The 21519-nt window shown below is 49.7% G+C and overlaps 1 protein-coding gene across 1 annotated transcript in view; it reads left to right on the top strand.

Annotated features, from left to right (window-relative positions):
- KCP (kielin cysteine rich BMP regulator) overlaps positions 1 to 21519 on the top strand; it is a 104289-nt gene that overhangs the window by 56690 nt on the left and 26080 nt on the right. The window contains exons 26-38 of the mRNA XM_082238688.1: positions 687 to 869; positions 2085 to 2255; positions 3297 to 3473; positions 4820 to 4905; positions 6361 to 6451; positions 8136 to 8218; positions 9724 to 9897; positions 14694 to 14873; positions 15027 to 15297; positions 15603 to 15685; positions 17386 to 17556; positions 18601 to 18694; positions 20799 to 20972. Of these exons, the coding sequence (XP_082094814.1) occupies positions 687 to 869; positions 2085 to 2255; positions 3297 to 3473; positions 4820 to 4905; positions 6361 to 6451; positions 8136 to 8218; positions 9724 to 9897; positions 14694 to 14873; positions 15027 to 15297; positions 15603 to 15685; positions 17386 to 17556; positions 18601 to 18694; positions 20799 to 20972 (1938 nt within the window). The remainder of the gene's footprint in view (positions 1 to 686; positions 870 to 2084; positions 2256 to 3296; positions 3474 to 4819; positions 4906 to 6360; positions 6452 to 8135; positions 8219 to 9723; positions 9898 to 14693; positions 14874 to 15026; positions 15298 to 15602; positions 15686 to 17385; positions 17557 to 18600; positions 18695 to 20798; positions 20973 to 21519) is intronic.

Here is a 21519-nt window from a genome sequence, read left to right as displayed (position 1 = left end):
TACAACAGTACAACACAACACTCTAAAATCATTCATTATAAAATTAATTCAAATCAAACCAATGGAAACCATTGGGCCAGAGCTCCGCAAAGATTGCCGAAGGAGGGAGTCAGACTGCGCCTTGACCAAAGGCCTGGTGGAACAGCTCTGTCTTGCAGGCCCTGCAGAAAGATGTCAAGGCCCTAGTCTCTTGTGACAGAGTGTTCCACCAGATCGGAGCCACAGCCGAAAAAGCCCTGGCTCTAGTTGAGGCCAGCCTAACCTCTCTGTTAGGATGGGCAAGGGGTCCGATCCCCGAAGGGCTTGTTGCTCGCTCACATATTTCCTAAGCGCGCACCAACAGAAACTCTCTCAGCAGCTCATGCCGTAAGTATCGTATTTTTCGCTCCGTAAGATGCACTTTTTTCCTCCTACAAAGTAAGAGGAAATGTCTGTGCATCTTATGGAGCGAATGTGTGGTCCCTGGAGCCGAATTGCCCAGGGGTGAAAAGCAGATTGTGCTTTTTTTTTTAGAAAGAGGGAAGGGGGTGTGGAAACAAAACCGCTGAGCAGCTGATTGGTATAAATAATAAATTATTATTATTATTATTAACTTGACCTGTTCATCTTTTGTATGCCACTCTGAAAGCAAACTCTAAAAGGCCACCGCTTTCCAACTCACAACGCTCCTTCTCTCCTCCCCGCAGCTCCCCCAGCCGGCTGCTTCTACCTGGGTATCCCCTACCAGCACATGGGGCGCTTCTACGACCCGTCGGACAAGTGCCGCGACTGCATCTGCAACAACGGGACCATCACCTGCCAACGCCAGCCCTGCGCGCCCGCCCAGTGCTCCCACCCGCTGCAACTGGACTGCTGCCGCTCGTGCGACGGTGAGCGTTCGCTTCTGAGCTTATGCATGTGGGAATGTTCAGGGAGGCAGGAGAGGACACATTGTTTATTAACATCCTTCCTAACTTGGGTCAACGCTCAGAGCCTGGCACACATGGAATACACTTCATTGAGGTTGTCAGGCTACAGGGAGTGGCGACAACTGGCCACGCATCTGCCGCCAAGCCGGGATAAAGGTTCTCATATCGATTTATGAAGCCCTGAGCAACTTGGGTCCAGAATAGCTTGGGGACCAACTGGACCCTGAACTCAATGGCTCAGATCATCTGCAGAGCACTATTGGTCGTTCCTGAGTTAGTGAGGTTTGTTTGACAACAAATCTTTTTCTAGTGGCAGGGAGTTCCACAGGACTCGGCAGACGGCGCTGAAGGTTTTGTTTCACGTTGTTGTCAAACAAACCTCACTAACTCAGGAACGACCAATAGCGCTCTGTGGATGTTCTGAGCCATCGAGCTCAGGATCCAGTTGGTCCCCAAGCTTTGTAAATCGATATAAGAACCTTGAACCCCCATACTCTCATATGCCCCTTTGTCGTAACCCATCAGCTACCTTCTCCCTCCCCACCAGCTTTCATTCCAGAACCCAGGAGTCCTGGCCATAGCTGTCAACCATCCCTTATTTGGAGGGACAGTCCCTTATCCCAGCGCCATGTCCCACTGCTGTCCCTTATTGATGATGTCCCTTAAATTTCCCGGGTTTCAAAGGAAGCAGCTCCTCTCCCTCCCTCCCTGCCGGCCAGGGAGGAGGGAGGCTCCAACTGGGTTGCTTGGCTGCGTTGCTCACCCAATAAGGAGTCGGAGAACGCCTGGGGGTGGAGCTTGCATGCCTTGTGCCAATCAAATCGACCGCGTTGCCTGGGGACTCGCCTTTGCTCAGCGCTTCCCAGCGGAGAGGTGACGGTGGTTTCCCTTGCTGCATCCCCTTTGCTGAGTTGCTGCGCTGTGGGAACCACCGCTTGAGGCTTCATTTGGCTGCTGGCTGGGCTTTCTGCCTTTGGCTCAGAGGGGCTCAGAAGTTGAACACACCTGTGCCTGGAAAATCCCTTATTTTGGCTGCTGGTCCCTTATTTTCGAGGCTGCTGGTCCCTTATTTTCAAATCTGTAAGTTGACAGCTATGGTCCTGGCTCCCAATCACCCCTCCCCTTTCTTCGTTGACTAGCCCTCCTCTGTGCTGTCTCTTCCCCGGCCACCCCCAGGTTGCCTTTACCAGGCGAAAGAGCTCCCGAACGGAGAACAGTTCCCCGACCCCAAAGACCCCTGCAGAGTCTGCTCCTGCTGGGAGGGGAGCGTCACCTGCAAGGCCAAAACCTGCCCGCCATTGGAGTGCCCCTTCCCCGTCTCAGGACCTTGCTGCAAAGTCTGCGAAGGTAAGTGCTCTGGATGCATGCCAAAGAGGAAATACACACACACACAGTGGTACCTCAGGTTACATGCGCTTCAGGTTACTGACTCCGCTAACCCAAAAATAGAACCTCGGGTTAAGAACTTTGCTTCAGGATGAGAACAGAAATTGTCTTCCAGTGACGCGGCGGCAGCGGGAGGCCCCATTAGCTAAAGTGGTGCTTTAGGTTAAGAACAATTTCAGGTTAAGAACAGACCTCCAGAAGGAATTAAGTACTTAACCCGAGGTACCACTGTATATATATATTTGTCGTTTAGTCGTGTCCGACTCTTCGTGACCCCATGGACCAGAGCATGCCAGCCACTCCTGTCTTCCACTGCCTCCCGCAATTTGGTCAAACTCATGCTGGTAGCTTTGTTGTTGTATAACAACAATTGCTATGGAGCAGTGGTCAACTCTCACTTCCATACATCACTACTGGGAAAACTGTAGTTAAAGCTCTGGTTTTCCCAGTAGTGATGTATGGAAGTGAGAGCTGGACCGTAAAGAAGGCTGATCGCCAAAGATTGAATGCTTTTGAATTCTGGTGATGGAGGAGACTCTTGAGAGTCCCACGGACTCCAAGAAGATCAAACCTCTCCATTGTGAAGGAAATCAGCCCTGAGTGCTCACTGGAAGGACAGATCCTGAAGCTGAGGCTCCAAGACTTTGGCCACCTCATGAGAAGAGAAGACTCCCTGGAAAAGACCCTGATGTTGGGAAAGATGGAGGGCACAAGGAGAAGGGGACGACAGAGGACGAGGTGGTGGGACAGTGTTCTTGAAGCTACCAGCATGAGTTTCACCAAACTGCAGGAGGCAGTGGAAGACAGGAGTGCCTGGCGTGCTCTGGTCCAGGGGGTCACAAAGAGTCCGACACGACTAAACGACTAAACAACAACAGTGGTCATAAAGTTATGTAACCCCTGCTACTGACTGCATGTTGCATGGATATTACTAATTATTCCCTCTCACCTGCCTGGGTGTGAGCCTGAAATTCTCTCCTGCCTTCATTTCTGCCACCCCAGGTTGCACGTACCTCTCCGAAGGCTACCTGAACGGCCAGGAGTTCCAGGACCCCCAGGACGCCTGCGGCCTCTGCACCTGCATGAACGGATTTGTCACCTGCACCAAAAAGCCCTGCTACAAAGCGGGGTGCACCCACCCAGTCCAGGGGCCCGGCCAGTGCTGCCCTGTCTGCCACGGTGAGGTCAGAGTGCCGGGGCGAGAGAGGGGAGAGGGGGCTACGGGCAGAAACAGGAGCGAAGAAGGAAGAGAAGCATTCAGATCTGCCTCTGAAAAGTTGGAGAGGCTTTTTGAACATGCTCAGGGGCACTGTTTCCTGCAGAAATCTGACCTCCAGACTAGGATTACCAGGCGCCCCCTTTTCCCGGGGACAGTCCCTAGATTTGGGAATAAGTCCCTGGACAAATTCCATCCCCGGAATGTCCCCGGATTTCATCTAATGTCCCCGGGAAATGCAGCAGTGGCAGTCTCAGCAGCCCAGAGCAGTTGGCTCTGGCTGGCTTCAGGAGCTGCTCAAAAGGCCCCATATGATGGTGGTGCAGGGGCTCAAAGATGCAGCTTCCGGGCTGCCTCCACCTTCCCTGACCCCAGCAACTAAGCTGTGAAGGGAGGCTTCATGCTGCCTATCGGAGCAGCCTCCCAACTCCTAATTGCGTGCAAGCAGGAGCGGGGCGGGGATCTCTCAGTTAGGCAACGGAAAGCCTCGCTTCCCAGCGAAGGGATCCCTGCCCCCTTCTGCTTGCACGCAGGCAGGAATGGGATTGGGACACGGGTGGTGCTGTGGATTAAACCACAGAGCCTAGGACTTGCTGATCAGAAGGTCGGCGATTCGAATCCCCGCAATGGGGTGAGCTCCCGTTGCTCAGTCCCTGCTCTTGCCAACCTAGCAGTTCGAAAGCATGTCAAAGTGCAAGTAGATAAATAGGTACCACTACGGCGGGAAGGTAAACGGCGTTTCCGTGCGCTGCTCTGGTTCGCCAGAAGCGGCTTAGTCATGCTGTACGCCGGCTCCCTCGGCCAATAAAGTGAGATGAGTGCCGCAACCCCAGAGTCGTCCACGACTGGACCTAATGGTCAGGGGTCCCTTTACCTTTACCTTTTTTAGGAACGGGGTTGGGGCTGCTCCAGTGGGAAGGGAGGCATTGCACTGCCTGAGCCTCGCCGCCGCCGCCGCTCTCAGCCTTCCTTCTCCGCCTTCTATGCCTGATCCACTGCGCACCGCTTCCCCACCACCACCACGAAAAACCCACAACTCAGGGGCTGCCCAGGCTCAGGGAGAAAGGCGATAGAAGCCTCGGAGGAAGGGGAAATGTGGCGGTTGAGGTCAAGGCAGCGGCCGCTCCTCTGCCACCGCCATCACTGCAGCATCAACATCCTGAACGTGTAGTAATTAATTAATTAATTAATTAATTAATTAATGTCTCTCCGGATTCATTGAAAAAAAATCTGGTAACCTTACTCCAGATGGAACTTGCAAAAGCAGGGAGTTCATCATCGTTCGCCTTCTTCTCCTGTCTCCACACAGGCTGCTCCTATAATGGCGTCACCGTTAGCAACGGGCAGAGCTTTGCTGACCCCGGGGACCCTCTCTGCTCCCAGTGTACCTGCAAGGTGAGTTGGTCAGGGGCTGAGGGATGTAAGCAGCTCAAAATCTGGGGCTGGGGACAGGGACACATTCTGTCTCTGGATCGGCCAGCCCTGCCTCGGTTACAAAAAGAATTGTGGAACAGCAACTCCCCTTTCCACAATATCGCTTTGGGCTTTTCCACAAGACGGGATCATAGAAGCAGGGATGGATTTGGGTTTGAAGAGGCCCTAAGCTCCTGAAGCTAATGGGGCCCTTGATATGTCCAGCTGTCCTTTGTCCACAACAAATTGTCACTTTTTTGTGTGTTGAATATATGCTAGATGGTAATTGATGGACCTAATAGTTATCTCAAGCCATTTGCACATAACATAATATGTATTTTATCAAAGTAATTGTTGAACAATTAAGAACAAGTATATTGATAGTGAAATAATTATTAAACTCTAACTTAAAATGACTTTTTATTCATAACAAGCTTAATAATGTAAACACATCGGCATTTGGCAATAACAAAAGTTCCTTTAGAAACACAATATACAAAGACTCATAATCTAATCCAGCCATAGGCAAACTTTGGCCCTCCAGATGTTTTGGACTACAATTCCCAGCATCCCTAGCTAACCGGACCAGTGGTCAGGGATGATGGGAATTGTAGTCCAAAACATCTGGAGGGCCAAAGTTTGCCTATGCCTGACCTACTATATAGAAACTTGCTACAACATGAAATAATAGGTGTAAATATATGATGTAAACTACTAATAATTTCAGTGGTACCTCGGGTTAAGAACTTAATTCATTTCGGGGGTCTGTTCTTAACCTGAAACTGTTCTTAACCTGAAGCACCACTTCATCTAAGGGGGCCTCCCGCCGCCGGAGCACGATTTCTGTTCTCATCCTGAAGCAAAGTTCTTAACCTGAGATACTATTTCTGGGTTAGCGGAGTCTGTAACCTGAAGCGTATGTAACCCGAGGTACCACTGTATAAATAGCAGAATGAAGGCACCCTATCTATAGAAATGAGCAAACGCATTGTCTCTGTTTTTTGTGTTGAATATATGCTATATGGTCATTTATGGACCTCATAGGTATCTCAAGCCATTTGCACATAACATTTGCAACCAGTCCATGCAGAATGTAGGCACCCTATATATAGAAAGGAGCAAATCAGTGATATTTTAGGGAGCAGGCGGGGCCCATGACTTACATCAGAGGAGCCTACACAACACAAAACACTGTTGCTTTATGTAGGTTTTATTTTATTTGTTTTTTATCTTATATTTTGGAAATGTACCTCCAGTTGCTGTTTTTCCTTTAATTTTTTGAGGGGCCACAAGAGAGTGGGGCCCTAAGCTATAGCTTGTTTAGCTTTTACGTAAAACTGGCACTGCATAGAAGGGAACCCGTGCATTGCAGGGGGTTGGACTAGATGACCCAAGGGGTCATCTAGTGATTCTAACGCTCTGCTCTGTTTGCTACAGGCCGGCTCGGTTCAGTGCCTGAAAAAGCTCTGCCCGCCAGCCCCCTGTGCCTACCCTGTGCCCGGACCCTGCTCCTGCCCCTTGTGCCAAGGTCAGTGCCCCTTGGGCAAAGGCGTCCTACCCGATACGGGGCAGGGTGGGTGGTTTAGAGTGGAGTGGCTGGCTCCCCAGGGGGCCTCCTTGGCCTGGAGCCCCTCTGATCCAGGAAGATGAGCAGAGCAGCGAGATCCAGAAGAGCGGAACAAATTATATTTTCGTGGGGTCTCAGTTCGGAGGACGATATTTGGGCATTGAAATATCTGGGGGGCTGCCTCCGGAGATTTCTGGACTGAAGAAGGTCCGGTGTGAGTGTCTGGAGGCGGTTGGAGGATGGATGGCGGCTAGAAGATTGAGGTTGAATCCTGACAAGACAGAAGTACTGTTCTTGGGGGACAGGAGGCGGGCAGGTGTGGGGGACTCCCTGGTCCTGAATGGGGTGACTGTGCCCCTGAAGGACCAGGTGCACAGCCTGGGAGTCATTTTGGACTCACAGCTGTCCATGGAGGCGCAGGTCAGTTCTGTGTCCAGGGCAGCTGTCTACCAGCTCCATATGGTGCACAGGATGAGACCCTCCCTGCCCGCGGACTGTCTCGCCAGAGTGGTGCATGCTCTGGTTATCTCCCACTTGGAGTACTGCAATGCGCTCTATGTGGGGCTACCTTTGAAGGTGACCCGGAAACTACAACTAATCCAGAATGCGGCAGCTAGACTGGTGACTGGGAGTGGCTGCCGAGACCACATAACACCAGTCTTGAAAGACCTGCCCTGGCTCCCAGTACGTTTCCGAGCACAATTCAAAGTGTTGGTGCTGACCTTGAAAGCCCTAAACGGCCTCGGTCCTGTATACCTGAAGGAGTGTCTCCACCTCCATCGTTCAGCCCAGACACTGAGGTCCAGTGCCGAGGGCCTTCTGGCGGTTCCCTCACTGCGAGAAGTGAGGTTACAGGGAACCAGGCAGAGGGCCTTCTCGGTGGTGGCGCCGGCCCTGTGGAACGCCCTCCCATCAGATGTCAAAGAGATAAAGTACTACCACACTTTTAGAAGACATCTGAAGGCAGCCCTGTTTAGGGAAGCTTTTAATGTTACATTTAATTACTATACTATATATACTGTACTATATTACTATTGTATTTTAATACAGTGGTGCCTCGCAAGACGAAAAGAATCCGTTCTGTGATTCTCTTTGTCTAGCGGTTTTTTCGTCTTGCGAAGCAAGCCCATTGACGAATTAGTGGATTAGCGCTATTAGCAGCTTATCGGCTTATCGGATCAGCTGATAAGCGGCTTAGTGGCTTAGAAAAGGGGGGGAGGGGGAAAAACCCGCAGGAACTCACAAGACATTTTCGTCTTGCGAAGCAAGCCCATAGGAGATTCATTTTGCGAAGTACCTCCAAAACGGAAAACCCTTTCGTCTAGCGAATTTTCCGTCTTGCGAGGCATTCGTCTTGCGGGGCACCACTGTATTCTATTGGAAGCCGCACAGAGTGGCTGGGAAAACCCAGCCAGATGGGCGGGGAATAAATAAATTATTATTATTATTATTATTATTATTATTATTATTATTATTATTATTATTCCACAGAGGGCACCAGGTGGGCAAAACTGGTTCTAGGCCAATGGTTCTTTAGGCACCAGGTGGAAACGCTCTTTTCCAACCGGGCCTTTGGCAGACTTAACGCCCGGTGCCCTTTTAAATTATGGGGTGTTGGAGTCCTTCCTTGTTCCTTCCCCTGCAGGCTGCAGTTTCCAGGGCCGTGAATACGGGGAGGGAGACAGCTTCCCTGCCCCCAACAAGCCTTGTGAGGAATGCCGCTGCCTGGTAAGTGTTGAGATTTACCTGTGTTTCTTGCATTGCAATGGGTTGGTCTAGAGGATCTCTTAGGTGCCTTTCAACCCTGCATTTCTATGTTCCTGTGATTCTAGGACTGGACTTCCGCCAGTCCATAATAGCATCCAACTCTACTATTTCCCCATGAACTGGCTTTTTTTTTTCTTCCCAGTCTTCAGACGCAGATACCACAAGTTGATTCTCCTTTTTGCCCATAAGGCCCATTCCTATCACTAATGGTTTAATTAAACACATCGACTTCTCCATCTCAGACAATTCTCAGATTTATTATTTCCTTCAAGTATGATAGCAAGGCAGTGAGGGAGAAATAGGACAGAAGTCGGCCTTGGATTTTTAAGATCTAAGCATTTAGCTCTGCTGAAGCCTTTACGATTCAAACATCCTTCGGATACCTGGATATATAAGAAATCATCATTAAGATATATGGTTATATATGGATATATGATTACATAGAAACCATAAGGGTAAAATTCTTCCAGGTGGTCTTGCCACAGTCTGAACAAATGTGGTTTCGGCAGACGCCGAAAAGAGTTCCGTTGATGGCGCTTGCCTGGTGTCAAGTGGCAGGGAGTTCCAGAGTTCTGCCACACTAAAGGATTGCCACATAGCTGTCGACTTTCCCCTTTTCTTGTGAGGAATCCTGTTCGGAATAAGAGAATTTCCCTTAAAAAAAGGGAAAAGTTGACAGCTATGGGATTGATTTCTTACAAACACAGCACGGGGATGATGAAACCAGTGGCATAGCGTGGGGGGTGCAGGGGGGGCCGGCCGCACCAGGCGCAACATCTGAGGGTTAGGGTTAGGGGGCGCAAATCCATGGGTTAGGGGGCGCAAATCCATGGGTTAGGGGGCGCAAATCCACGGGTTAGGGGGCGCAAATTACTTGCCTTGCCCCGGGTGCTGACAACCCACGCTACGCCACTGGATGTAACAGTGCCAGTTCCGCCAACCGTAGTGGCGGAATGGGCACTTTCAGGGGGGGAGTGATCTCTTCATGCAGGGCAAACTACGGAAATAAATGTCAGGATGAAATAAAATGGGGGACTCAGCTAAATTAGTCAAAAAGCAGTGTTTTGAATGCAGTATAAACATGCAACACCAGGCGGCGATGGAGAGCAAGAAAAAAAATTCTAAGTGATTTTCCATAGCGGTTTTTTTTCTTTTTTAGTCGAATGCGCTATAAACATGCAACATCAGATGGCGCTGGAGAGCAAGAAAAAAATCTAAGTGATTTTCCATAGTGTTTTTTTTCTTTTAACAATTTAATTTCTGACATATTTATAGGGTTGTTGTTTTTTTGCCCCCTGTGTGTAGATCTGCCCTGGGACAGGGAAGCGGGTGTGAGGGCTCCCTATGCACCCGTCTCCATGGGGGTCTCCGTGCTTAGCAAAGGGGCTGGACCCTCGGACGCCACCAGGTTTTCCAGGTACCCCACACCTTATACTCACACTTGGCCCTCTCTCCCCACTTCCCAGAGAGGCGACGTCTCCTGCGGACCCAAGCTCTGCCCCATGGCCCGATGCCCTCACCCGTCGCGCGACCCTTGCGGCTGCCTCACCTGCAACGCTTGCAACTTCCATGGGCGAGACTGTGTGGACGGCGAGAGTTTCCCTGACCCCCGGGACCCCTGCAACCACTGCCAGTGTTTGGTAAGCAGGGGTGCCAGAGGAGAGAGGTGGGAGAAAATTCTCCTGGGGGGTTTGATACGGAGACTCAAACCAGATTCCCCATTTGTTAGGCCTTCGATTTGGAAATGCGTGACAGGATGTAGTCCAAAAAGGTCAGGGAGAGGGGTCCCATTAGCACACTCTAAACCACAGAGCCTAGGACTTGCCGATCAGAAGGTCAGCGGTTCGAATCCCTGCGACGGGGTGAGCTCCCGTTGCTCGGTCCCTGCTCCTGTCATCCTAGCAGTTCGAAAGCACGTCAAAATGCAAGTAGATAAATAGGTACCACTCCGGTGGGAAGGTAAAGGGCGTTTCCATGCGCTGCTCTGGTTCTCCAGAAGCGGCTTAGTCATGCTGGCCACATGACCAGGAAGCTGTACACCGGCTCCCTCAGCCAGTAAAGCGAGATGAGCGCCGCAACCCCAGAGTCGGCCACGACTGGACCTAATGGTCAGGGGTCCCTTTACCTTTAAATTATTATAATAATTTTTATTTATTTATGCCCCGCCCATCTGGCTGGGTTTCTCCAGCCACTCTGGGCGGCTCCCAACAGAATATTAAAAACACAAGAAAACATCAAACATTAAAAAAAATCCCGAAACAAGGCTGCCTTCAGATGTCTTCTAAAAGTCAGATAGTTGTTTATTTCCTTGACATCTGATGGGAGGGCGTTCTGCAGGGCGGGCGCCACTACCGAGAAGGCCCTCTGTCTGGTTCCCTGTAGCCTCACTTCTCGCAATGAGGGAACCGCCAGAAGGCCCTAAGCGCTGGACCTCAGCGTCCGGGCAGAATGATGGGGGTGGAGACGCTCCTTCAGGTATACTGGACCGAGGCCTTTTTCGGGCATTCAAGGTCAGCACCAACACTTTGAATTGTGCCCGGAAATGTACTGGGAGCCAATGTAGGTCTTTCAAGACTGAGGTTATGTGCTCTCGGCGGCCGCTCCCAGTCACTAGTCCAGCTGCCGCATTCTGGATGAGTTGTAGTTTCCGGGTCACCTTCAAAGTTAGCCCTACATAGAGCACATGGCAGTAGTCCAACCAGGAGATAACCTTATCCTCCACAAACTCATCTAATCCTCTTTGAAAGCCACCCAGGTTGGTAGCCTTTGCTGCCTCCTGTGGCTGTGAGTTCCATAGTTTAACGATACATTGTGTGAAGAAGGTAGCGCCACGTAGAGCGCATTGCAGTAGTCCAAGATAACCAGAGCATGCACCACACTGGCGAGACAGTCTGCGGGCAGGTGGGGTCTCATCCTGCATACCAGATGGAGCTGGTAGACAGCAGCCCTGGACGCAGAAGAGACATCATCTTGGCCGCTTCATCCTTCCCACAACCATCTCCTGCCATCGCCCCGGCATCTCTCATCCAACCGCAGTCCTTGGAACAATTTACTGAACCCATGTTTTTTTACTGCATTTCCCGAGCGCTCCTTGCACCTTAACAGAGGATGTTTTCCAGACTAGCAGTCAGCATTAGGCTTCCCCGAAACGGGTTCTTGCTAGTTTTGTGGTCAGACATGAAGCTGGCCTCCCTGATGACGGATTTTGTAGGATTTCTACCTCAAGGAATTTGGGATGGATGGGGGCTGAGTGGTTTGCGATCCCCAATTTGGGAAAGACTTGCTTAATTCTTCACACACTTGGACACCATCGTATTGATGCTATTATTAGTACTGCAGCTATATTATTGTTATGGGTATAAATAAATTATTATTATTATTATTATTATTATTATTATTATTATTATTATTATTGTGCCCCCTTTCTTTTTTATATATATAATTTTTATTAATTTCAACATACCAATAATTATTACACATTCCACAGAACTTCACATCTTACACAATCTTTTTGGACTTCCATCAGCACCTCTGATGATCCACCATTTACCGTATTTTTCGCTCTATTGGACGCACCGGACCACAGGACGCACCTAGTTTTTAGAGGGGGAAATCAAGGAAAAAAATATTATCCCCCCCCCCAGCCCCAAAGAGCAACGGACAGGCTGCATGCAGCCTGTCCACTTCTCCCAGAGCTTCTCGGGGCTGCGGGGGAAGCCCGGGTTCCCCCACCAGCCCCAAAGAGCAAAGAAGCCAAGACAGCGCACGGGATCCATAGCCGCGCAACCTCTCCAGCCAGGAGCTAAACCTCTCCAGCGCGGCTAAAGAAGACAAGGCAGCAAGCGCGATCCATCCCGCTCACTGCCTTGGCTTCTTCTTTAGCCTTGCGCAGCATCTTTAGTCTTGCGCAACGGCATGCATTGCGCCCGCTGTCCACCGGGGCTGGACTAGATGACTCCTGGGGTTCCCTTCCAACCCTGCAATTCTATGACCTCGGAAGGTGTTTGGGGTCTCCACCACTGGAGGCTTTTAAGCAGCGGTTGGGGGACCATCTGCCTGGCGTTCTTTAGCTGTGATTCCTACATTGTGAGGGGGCTGGGCTAGATGACCCTCGGGTGGCCCTCCCAACTCTATACAGTCCTACAGTTCTGTGGCAGGAGATCCACAGCCACTTCACACAATGCCCACTCCCAATTTTCATCTGAGAGACATGTGTCTCTCAGTACCCCCCTACCTGCCACACTTCCCCCACCCCACTTAAGCTGAGGGAATTCTTGCCCAGAGAAACTCCCAGCAATCAAGGAGGAGGAATCCGCTGCAGCCGTGAGCAGCGGAGGATCCATGGTCCCCTTCCTTCTCTCCTCCGTAGTTGCTTTGAAGCAGGAAAGTGGGAGAGGAGCTGCTTACACGAGTGTAAGCAGCTCCCCTCCCACATTGCCGCTTCAAAGGGAGCCCGGGAGGAGGGAATCTGCTGCAACTTCCCCCACCTCCCGCAGAAGCCGTGCCCTCTTTAAAGGGGCTGTGCGGCTTCTCCTGGCTTTTCTGGGAGGTGGGGGGATGCCCCCACCTCGTAGAAAAGCCCGCAGGAGCCCCGCAGCCTTTAAAGAGGGTGCCGCTCTTGGGGGCTTTTCCCCCAGGAGGGAGAAGGGACTGCTGCAGCCAGTCAGTCCCTTCTCCCTCCTAGAGAAAAGCCCGCAAGAGCGCACGAAGCTTGTGTGCGGCTCTTGAGGGCTTTCCCCGCCTGCCTCCCCCCTGCATTCGCTCCATAGGACGCACACACATTTCCCCTTGCTTTTTAGGAGGGAAAAAGTGCGTCCTATGGTGCGAAAAATACGGTATATCATTCCTTAAATTCCTATTGCCTTTAATTATCTTAACTCACAATCCACCTCTTTAAACATTTTTGCAATAATTCAAATAATTTACCTCACCAAACTTCTTGCAAACCTACAAACGTAATCTGGTCATCACAGTTACTTTTCAAATAGTCCGTAAATTTACACCAGTCTTCTGTGAATCTCTGGTCCCGCTGGTTTCAAATTCTTCCGGTTAGTTTATCCAATTCTGCATAGTCCATCAATTTCATCCTCCAGTCTTCTTTTGTCGGTAATTCTTCTTGCTTCCATTTTTGTGCCAATAATATTCTTGCTGCCGTCATTGCATATAAAAACAGCTTACAGTCCTTTCTGTTTATATCATCTCCTACAATGCCAAGTAAAAATGCTTCTGGTTTCTTAATAAATGTATATTTCAACATTTTTTTCATCTCATTATATATAATCTCCCAGAAGTTTTTCACCTTTTTACATTCCCACCACATATGATAAAATGTTCCTTCTATTTCTTTGCATTTCCAACATTTATTACTAACTTTATACATTTTAGCTAATTTAACGGGTATTGTATACAACAATAATACACCCTAAAATCCCAGGGCGGGTTCCTACAATTCAAAATACAACAATTTAAGAAACTTGCAGCAAATACAGTCGTAAAGCGTAGCATCTAATAACGATGACATCTGATGAAAGAAGAATGGAGGATGAAATCAATGGACTATGCAGAATTAGATAAACTACAGTGGTGCCTCGCAAGACGAAATTAATCCGTTCCGCGAGTCTCTTCGTCTTGCGGTTTTTTCGTCTTGCGAAGCACAGCTATTAGCGGCTTAGCGGCTTAAAGAAAAAGGAAACAAACTCGCAAGAACTCGCAAGACGTTTCGTCTTGCGAAGCAAGTCCATAGGGAAATTCGTCTTGCGGAACGACTCAAAAAACGCAAAACCCTTTCGTCTTGCGAGTTTTTCGTCTTGCGAGGTATTCGTCTTGCGGGGCACCACTGTAACAGGAAGGATTCGAAACTTGCGGGATCAGAGATTTTCAGAAGACTGGAGTAAATTTACGGACTATTTAAAAAGTAATCGTGATGGACAGATTACGCTAGTAGGTTTGCAAAACGTTTTGTAAGGTGAATTATTTGAAATATTGCAAAAAAGACAATGAGGAGAATTATTAGTTAAAGGTAATATTAAATTAAGAAATGCATAATAAGTGATAGGAATGGAAAATCATCAGAGGTGTTGACGGAAGTCCAAAAAATATTGTATAAGATGGGAAGTTCTGTTGTATGAATGTTAATTAAGATGCTAAAAACTAATGAAAATGTATTAAAAATAATAACAACGATGACATCTAATGAAAAAGAAACAGGAGTTCATACAATTGCTTATATGCTGAATGTTCTCTCTCATGCACACATGGCCAACTGGTACCTTCTCCCTAACTTTGGAGCCGAGAGGCAACGTGGCCTAGTGGGATGGATTTTATAGGGCGCAAATGATGATCGCCACCAATTCCTGGGGGCAGCCCATCTCTATGAACATGTCTCCAAATGCCCAGGATGTAAACCACAGGGCCCTTGTCCCTTCCCTGCCCACAGGCTGGCACCGTGACCTGCTTGCCCGCTCCGTGCCCAGCTGTCCCCTGCCAGAACCCCGCCGTGCCGCCCGGGCAGTGCTGTCCGAAGTGCACGGGCGCCTGCCGTTTCCAGGGGCGCCTCTACAAGAGCGGAGAGACCTTCAGCTCGCCGCAGAACGCCTGCCACACGTGCACTTGCCAGGTGAGTGAGGGCAGAAGGGTTGGCACCGACAGGGGCAGGTGGACTCCCCTGGCATCGCTCAGCACCCCTAGTGATGGCAAGGCTGAGACAAGAAGCCTTCTTCATGCCAAGCAAGTGCCCTAGCCCCTGAGCTGCCTCCCTCCTTCCTCCCAGGCCGAAGTCGTGACTTGCCAACCCAAGCCCTGCCCGCAGCAGTGCACCCACCCTCTGCCCCCCGACGCTCCCGCCTGCTGCCCCACCTGCGACGGCTGCCTCCATGAGGGCCAGAAACTTGCCAACCGGCAAGTCTTCACCCCAGCCTCGGACCCTTGCCGGCACTGCAGCTGCCTCCGCGGAAACGTGCTATGCAGCCCGGTCCTCTGCCCCCAGGCGCTGTGCGCCAGTCCCGTCCGCAAGCCTGGGCAGTGCTGCCCACAATGCCCAGGTAAGCCGCAAAAACCAGTCCCCCGGAATCTGCTTTTATTTATTGCATCAATGTGCCACCTTCCTCTCCAAGGAGTTCCAGGCGGCGTTCTTGGTTTCCCCCGATGCCACATTTAATGCCCGCAACAATCCTGTGAGGTAAGACAGGCGGAAAGATGCAGTGGTTGACCCAAGCGGCCGGGCCGGGTGGGGATTCGAACCCGCCTCTCCCAGGTCGAAGCATGTCGCCTCGCTGGCTCTCAGTTTTGAGGCTGGGGTGGACGAGGGGATGTTGGCGGACCCCTAACCCCCCTGTCTCCCCGACAGTGTGCCAGCATGGAGGCCGCGAATATCCGGAAGGCTCCCAGTGGCTCTCGCCGTCGGACCCGTGTCAGCAGTGCTCCTGCGTGGTGAGATCCTCTGCCCTCCGGTCCCTGCTCCTCACAGAGGGCCATATTCCCTTCCCAGCGACTTTTCGGGGGCCGCAGGCCAATTGGAGGCGGGGCCAGAGGCGAAAGTGGGAGGGGCAAGCAAGGGCCTTTGGTGCGGCACTTTATTGCTTCGTCAAACTTAAACGCCGCTTGATTATAAGAGAAAGGAAACCTCAAAGTAGTCTGCGAAAAGGGATATGTCAGATTATTATTATTATTATTATTATTAAATTGAATTTATATACAGTCATACTTCAGGTTACAGATGCTTCAGGTTGTGTTATTTCGGGTTACGGACCAGCCAAAACCCGCAAGTACTAAAACAGGTTACTTCTGGGTTTCGGGAGTCACGCATGCACAGAAGCACTAAATCACGCTATGTGTAGAATTGCCGAATCACAAGCCGCGCATGCGCAGATGTGCCGTACAGGTTGTGAATGTGCATCCCACACGGATCACGTTCACAACCTGAGTGTCCACTGTACTGCCCTGTACCCGGGGGTTCATAGAATAAAATCAAGATACAAAACCACAAAATGCATAATAAAAATTAAAATAACAACCCAATTTTTAAGGGCATAGGATGTCAGTCAGATCAACCAAAGGCCTGGTTAGAAAGGAACGTTTTTGCCTGGCGCCTAAAGTTGTACAATGAAGGCGCCAGGCTAACTTCCCCGGGGAGAGCAGGAATTAATGAAGCCTGAAGGCTTGCAAGGAGATTTAAGGCTTCCGAAATTAACGAGAGACTAAAAAAAACTCGCCTCGGCCGCCTAAACATCTGGTCAGGCTCGTCTGAACAAAAATGTTTATTACAGGTGTTGTAAACAAAAATTGCCCTTTTCCCTTATGGGGTATCCAAGAGCCCATATAGAGTCCTTACATAGGTTCCCTATTGGTAGGAGAAGATAACAGAGGCCAACCAGAGAATACTGAGAAGCAAAGCAGCTCGTAAGCCTGATCTTTATTGATATGTTGCAACAGGGTCCTCACTCACCACACGCAGGAGAGAGGAGGAACCCCGAAAAACCTTATAAAGACTTTTGAAATTGCCTCCCTGTAGATCAAGACCACCCCCAGAAACATCGTACATACATCACAGAAAAGGCGGTCTACAACAGAAATTTGAGTGCATTGTTTATCTCCTGTCTGGCAGATCACCTGTTAATGGTCACTTGATTGGATACCCTGGGGAGCCTGGCCAGTCTTTTGTAATGATAAATACTTAGTTCCTGAGCCAGGTCACAGGCTCACCCTATTCATACACAGACATACCCTTAAGACAGGATTCGTGAAGGGAAAGACAGTGGGGAGGCTTTTCCACTTTGACCTTGCAGAGAAAACATTTGCTCAGTTTAGGAATCAAAATGGCTTCAGGTCGGTCTTCCTGTGCTGATCTATGTCCATGCGGTTATGAACAGTACCATATATCTAAGACCTCAAAATTCCTATCACACAGGCACCGAAACAGCAAAACGGATGCCGTGCTAAACATAGCTGTCAACGTTTCCCTTTTTTAAAGGGAAATTCCCTTATTCCCAATAGGATTCCTCGCAAGAAAAGGGAAAAGTTGACAGCTATGATGCTAAAAGATTTGGGAGTTGCGTGGCATCTGCAGCGACGCGGCTTTTGCGGATTGCAGCGGGCAGCTGTGGGCTCAGACGACCTCCTTCTCCTTGCAGGGTGGCGAAACTGTGTGCGAGTCTCTTCCCTGCGAAGTCCCCCTCTGCTCCCACCCGGCTCCGGGACCCGGACAGTGCTGCCCTTTCTGCCACGACTGCCTCTTCGAAGGGGAACGTCATGCCCACGGAGAAGTCTTTAAGCCAGAGTCTTGCCTCCAGTGCAGCTGCCAGGTGAGACACAGGGAACCCTCGTTCATTGATGGGACCCCCAAGAAGGGCTGGATTTAGGTGTGTTTTTAATTACTTTTTTATTCAAAATTAAAACAAAACATATTATCCAGAAACATATCAGCCTTATTTCCCCCCCATTTTTCCTCCCTCCCCTTCCCTCCCCCCACAGAACCCACCCATCCCCACCCCCCGATTTCCCTCATTTCCAGTCTTTGATTTCTCTAAGAATGCTGTTTTCTGCATGTTACACAGTTGTATAGATCCTCAAACTATTTAAGTAATAATTATCAATAAAAAGTTTGTGAATGTTTATTCAAAACCAGCCAAGGAGCCCAGTTCGCTTTGTTGTATCTTCAAATACTTTGTAAAGGGTTCCCATTCATGTTTAATGTCACAGTTATCCTTGTCCCGTAGCTTGTATGTCAGTTTTGCCAGTTCTGCATAGTCTATCAATTTTTCTTGCCATGATTCTTTAGTTGGGGTTTCTTCAGTCTTCCATCCTCGTGCTACTAAAACTCTCGTGGCCGTTGTCGCATACATGAAGATGTTTTTCAGCTTTTTTGGCAGATCTTTCCCTACAATCCCTAACAAAAATGCCTCGGGTTTTTTAACAAATGTTAAATGGAACATTTTCTTCAATTCGTTATATATCTTTTCCCAAAAAATTTTAATTACCTTACAATCCCACCACATTTAGGTTTGATGAGGCCCTCAGCTCCTGAAGGTCATGGGGCCCTTTCTATGTCCAGCTGTCCTTTGCCAACAACAAATATGGTCGCTGTTTTTTGTGTTGAATATATGCGATATGTACAGTTACAGGTAGGCAGTCGTGTTGGTCTGCTATAGTTGAAACAAAATTTAAAACATTCCTTCCACCCTGCTTGGGGGTCCAACTCCAGAATTATGAGCTGACTGGTGTGGTTGTGCACACAGCCTGGGTGGGGCAATTCGGAGCGACCCGTCGATGGGGTGGGCATCAAGGGGCGTGGGGTGCCAGGGACATGGAGGGAAGATCTGACCCTCTTGCCTTTCCCCCTTTTGCAGGAGGGGAACGTCCGCTGCGAGATGATCCAGTGCCCCCTGACCACCTGCTCCCACCCCGTGACGGAGCCTGGGGTCTGCTGCCCCCGCTGCAAAGGTGATGTTGGAAGATGACTGTCCTATCTCCTCTCAGTCTCCTCTTTCCCAGGCTAAACATACCCGGCTGCTTCAACCGTTCCTCATCAGGCTTGATTTCCTTGATCATCTTGGTCGCCCTCCTCTGCACATCTTAAACTGGGGTGCCCAGAACTGGACACAATTTCCCAGGAAGGATCTGACCAAGATGGAATAGAATGGGACAAGGACTTCCCTTGATCTGGACACTAGACTTCTGTTGACGCAGCCTAGAATCACATTAGCCTTTTTTGCTGCTGCATCACGTGGTTGCCATTTGATAACTGACAGTTGCTCCAATTGGGTGGTATTTAGCATTCCCCAAACAAGGAAGGATTGGACTCTGATTAATAGAATACACACAAGACTTGACTCTGGGAGGAGTGCGTATAATAATTCTCTCCACCCCTTGGCCCAGGTCGTTTTATTGACAAAAGAACTTTTTACACAGTGTTTGTAAGAACCAATCAGATTTCCTCTCAGCATTTCAAAAACCCCACGTGGGACAAAGACAGATGAGAAGAAATTCTTTTAACTACAAAGAAACTATTTCCTACTTGAGCATGCATATGTAGTTCAGAGTAAATAAAATGGGAATAAAAGGAAGAATGCATTCAGCAAAACCCCGGATGTCATAAACAGGAGAGGAAGGATGGCAGTATTTATCATCTCCTTGTGAACTCTCTTCCTTAAGATCTATTAAAAGATTAAAGGTAAAGGGACCCCTGACCATTAGGTCCAGTCGTGGCCAACTCTGGGGTTGCGGCGCTCATCTCGCTTTACTGGCCGAGGGAGCCGGCATACAGCTTCTGGGTCATGTGGCCAGCATGACTAAGCCGCTTCTGGCGAACCAGAGCAGCGCACGGAAACACCGTTTACCTTCTCGCCGGTGTGGTACCTATTTATCTACTTGCACTTGGACGTGCTTTCGAACTGCTAGGTTGGCAGGAGCAGGGACCGAGCAACGGGAGCTCACCCCGTCGCAGGGATTCGAACCGCCGACCTTCTGATCGGCAAGTCCTAGGCTCAGTGGTTTAACCCACAGCGCCACCTGCGTCCCCTCCTGGCCCTTAAGATCTATCTAAAGATTAAACCACAAAGCTACCTTCTATCTTTATGATCCAGGAGGCCTGGTGAAGCAACTGGCCTGTGTTCAGAATGCTTATACATGCCTGTCAGGCAGAGAGAAAGAAAATGGGCAGTAGAGAAAATGGGCTGAGATGGAGAGGCTTGTGGGATTTGATCAGAAATTATTGTCAATGAATCAAGCCCAGTCAACGCCATGCTTTCAGAGTGGGTAGGTCTTGTGTCTTCCAATACTTTGCGATGAGTATTCTTGCTGCTGTTGTAGCATACATAAAAAAAAATTCTGTCCTTCTTTTGCACCAATTGGCCAACCATGCCCAGGAGAAAGGCCTCTGGTTTCTTCAGGAAGGTATATTTAAATACCTTTTTCAATTCATTATATATCATTTCCCAGAAAGCCTTAATCCTAGGGCACGTCCACCAAAGGTGAAAGAATGTACCGTATTTTTTGCACCATAACACTCACTTTTTTCCTCCTAGAAAGTAAGGGGAAATGTCTGTGCGTGTTATGGAGCGAATGCCTGTGGGTGGCGGGGGGATCTACTGCAGTCGTGAGCAGAGGATCCATGGTTGCCCTTCCTTCCCTCCTCCATGGTTACAAAGCATGGATCCACATGGATCCTCAGGATTTTTGCATTGGGCTACTCCAAACTCACTGTCAAACTCACTGTCAGATCACATGTCTGTGGCCACAGCATGAACCACAAAAATCATATATCCACTATTTCATTTAGAATATTTTTTTTCTTGTTTTCTTCCTCTAAAAACTATGTGCGTGTTATGGTCTGGTGCGTGTTATAGAGCGAAAAATACGGGTACCTTCAGTTTCCTTACATTTCCAACATTTATTATCGGGCAAATGATATTTCATAATTCCTCATAGCAATCCCACCTGCCCACTACACCGCCACGACTCAAGATATTTGGGGCACTAAGGGGCGGCTGAGAAGGGGGGTGGGTGCAGCAGTGAGCCTGACGCCCTCCCTCGCCCCTTCCCGCAGGCTGCGTGTATGAGGGCCGCGAGCGAGAGGACGGGAGCAGCTGGTTCTCCTCTTCGGCGCCGTGCATGGTGTGCATGTGCGCGGAGGGCGTGGCCAGCTGCGCCGAGATCGCCTGCATCAGCTCCTGCGTCAACCAGATCGAGGTGCCCGGGGAGTGCTGCCCGCTGTGCGCAGGTATGGCATGGCGGCCTTGGCAAGGAGGGGCACAGGAGGGGGAGGGAGATGGATTGGCAGGGGCTCTCCAGGGGACGGAGCGGTACCCCAATGGGGAAAGGTGTCAGCGTAGGGGGGGCTTTTTAGTGGCGAGATAATTCGAGGGCGAAGCAGCATGGGAGAAGCTTGTAAAATTATTCATGAAACGTGAAGTAATCGACTAAAATATTATCTTGTGGAAATAAACTAAATAAGAAAAAACTAAAAGTTTAAGGGGGGAAATTAGAAAAACCTAAAAGTTAAACAAAGCCTTAATCGGAACCAGTGAAGACGGTGAAGGTCCTGTGTGAGTGTCTGGAAGCGGTTGGAGGATGGATGGCGGCTAACGGATTGAGGATGAATCCTGACAAGACAGAAGTACTGTTTTGGGGGGGACAGGAGGTGGGCGGGTGGGGGGGACGCCCTGGTCCTGAATGGGGTAACTGTGCACCTGAAGGACCAGGTGCGCAGCCTGGGAGTCATTCTGGACTCACAGCTGTCCATGGAGGTGCAGGTCAATTCTGTGTCC

Source organism: Podarcis vaucheri (assembly GCF_965113315.1).
Source record: "Podarcis vaucheri genome assembly, chromosome: 10".
In the NCBI taxonomy this organism is placed as follows: domain Eukaryota; kingdom Metazoa; phylum Chordata; class Lepidosauria; order Squamata; family Lacertidae; genus Podarcis; species Podarcis vaucheri.
This window is presented reverse-complemented; position numbering and strand designations above follow the sequence as displayed.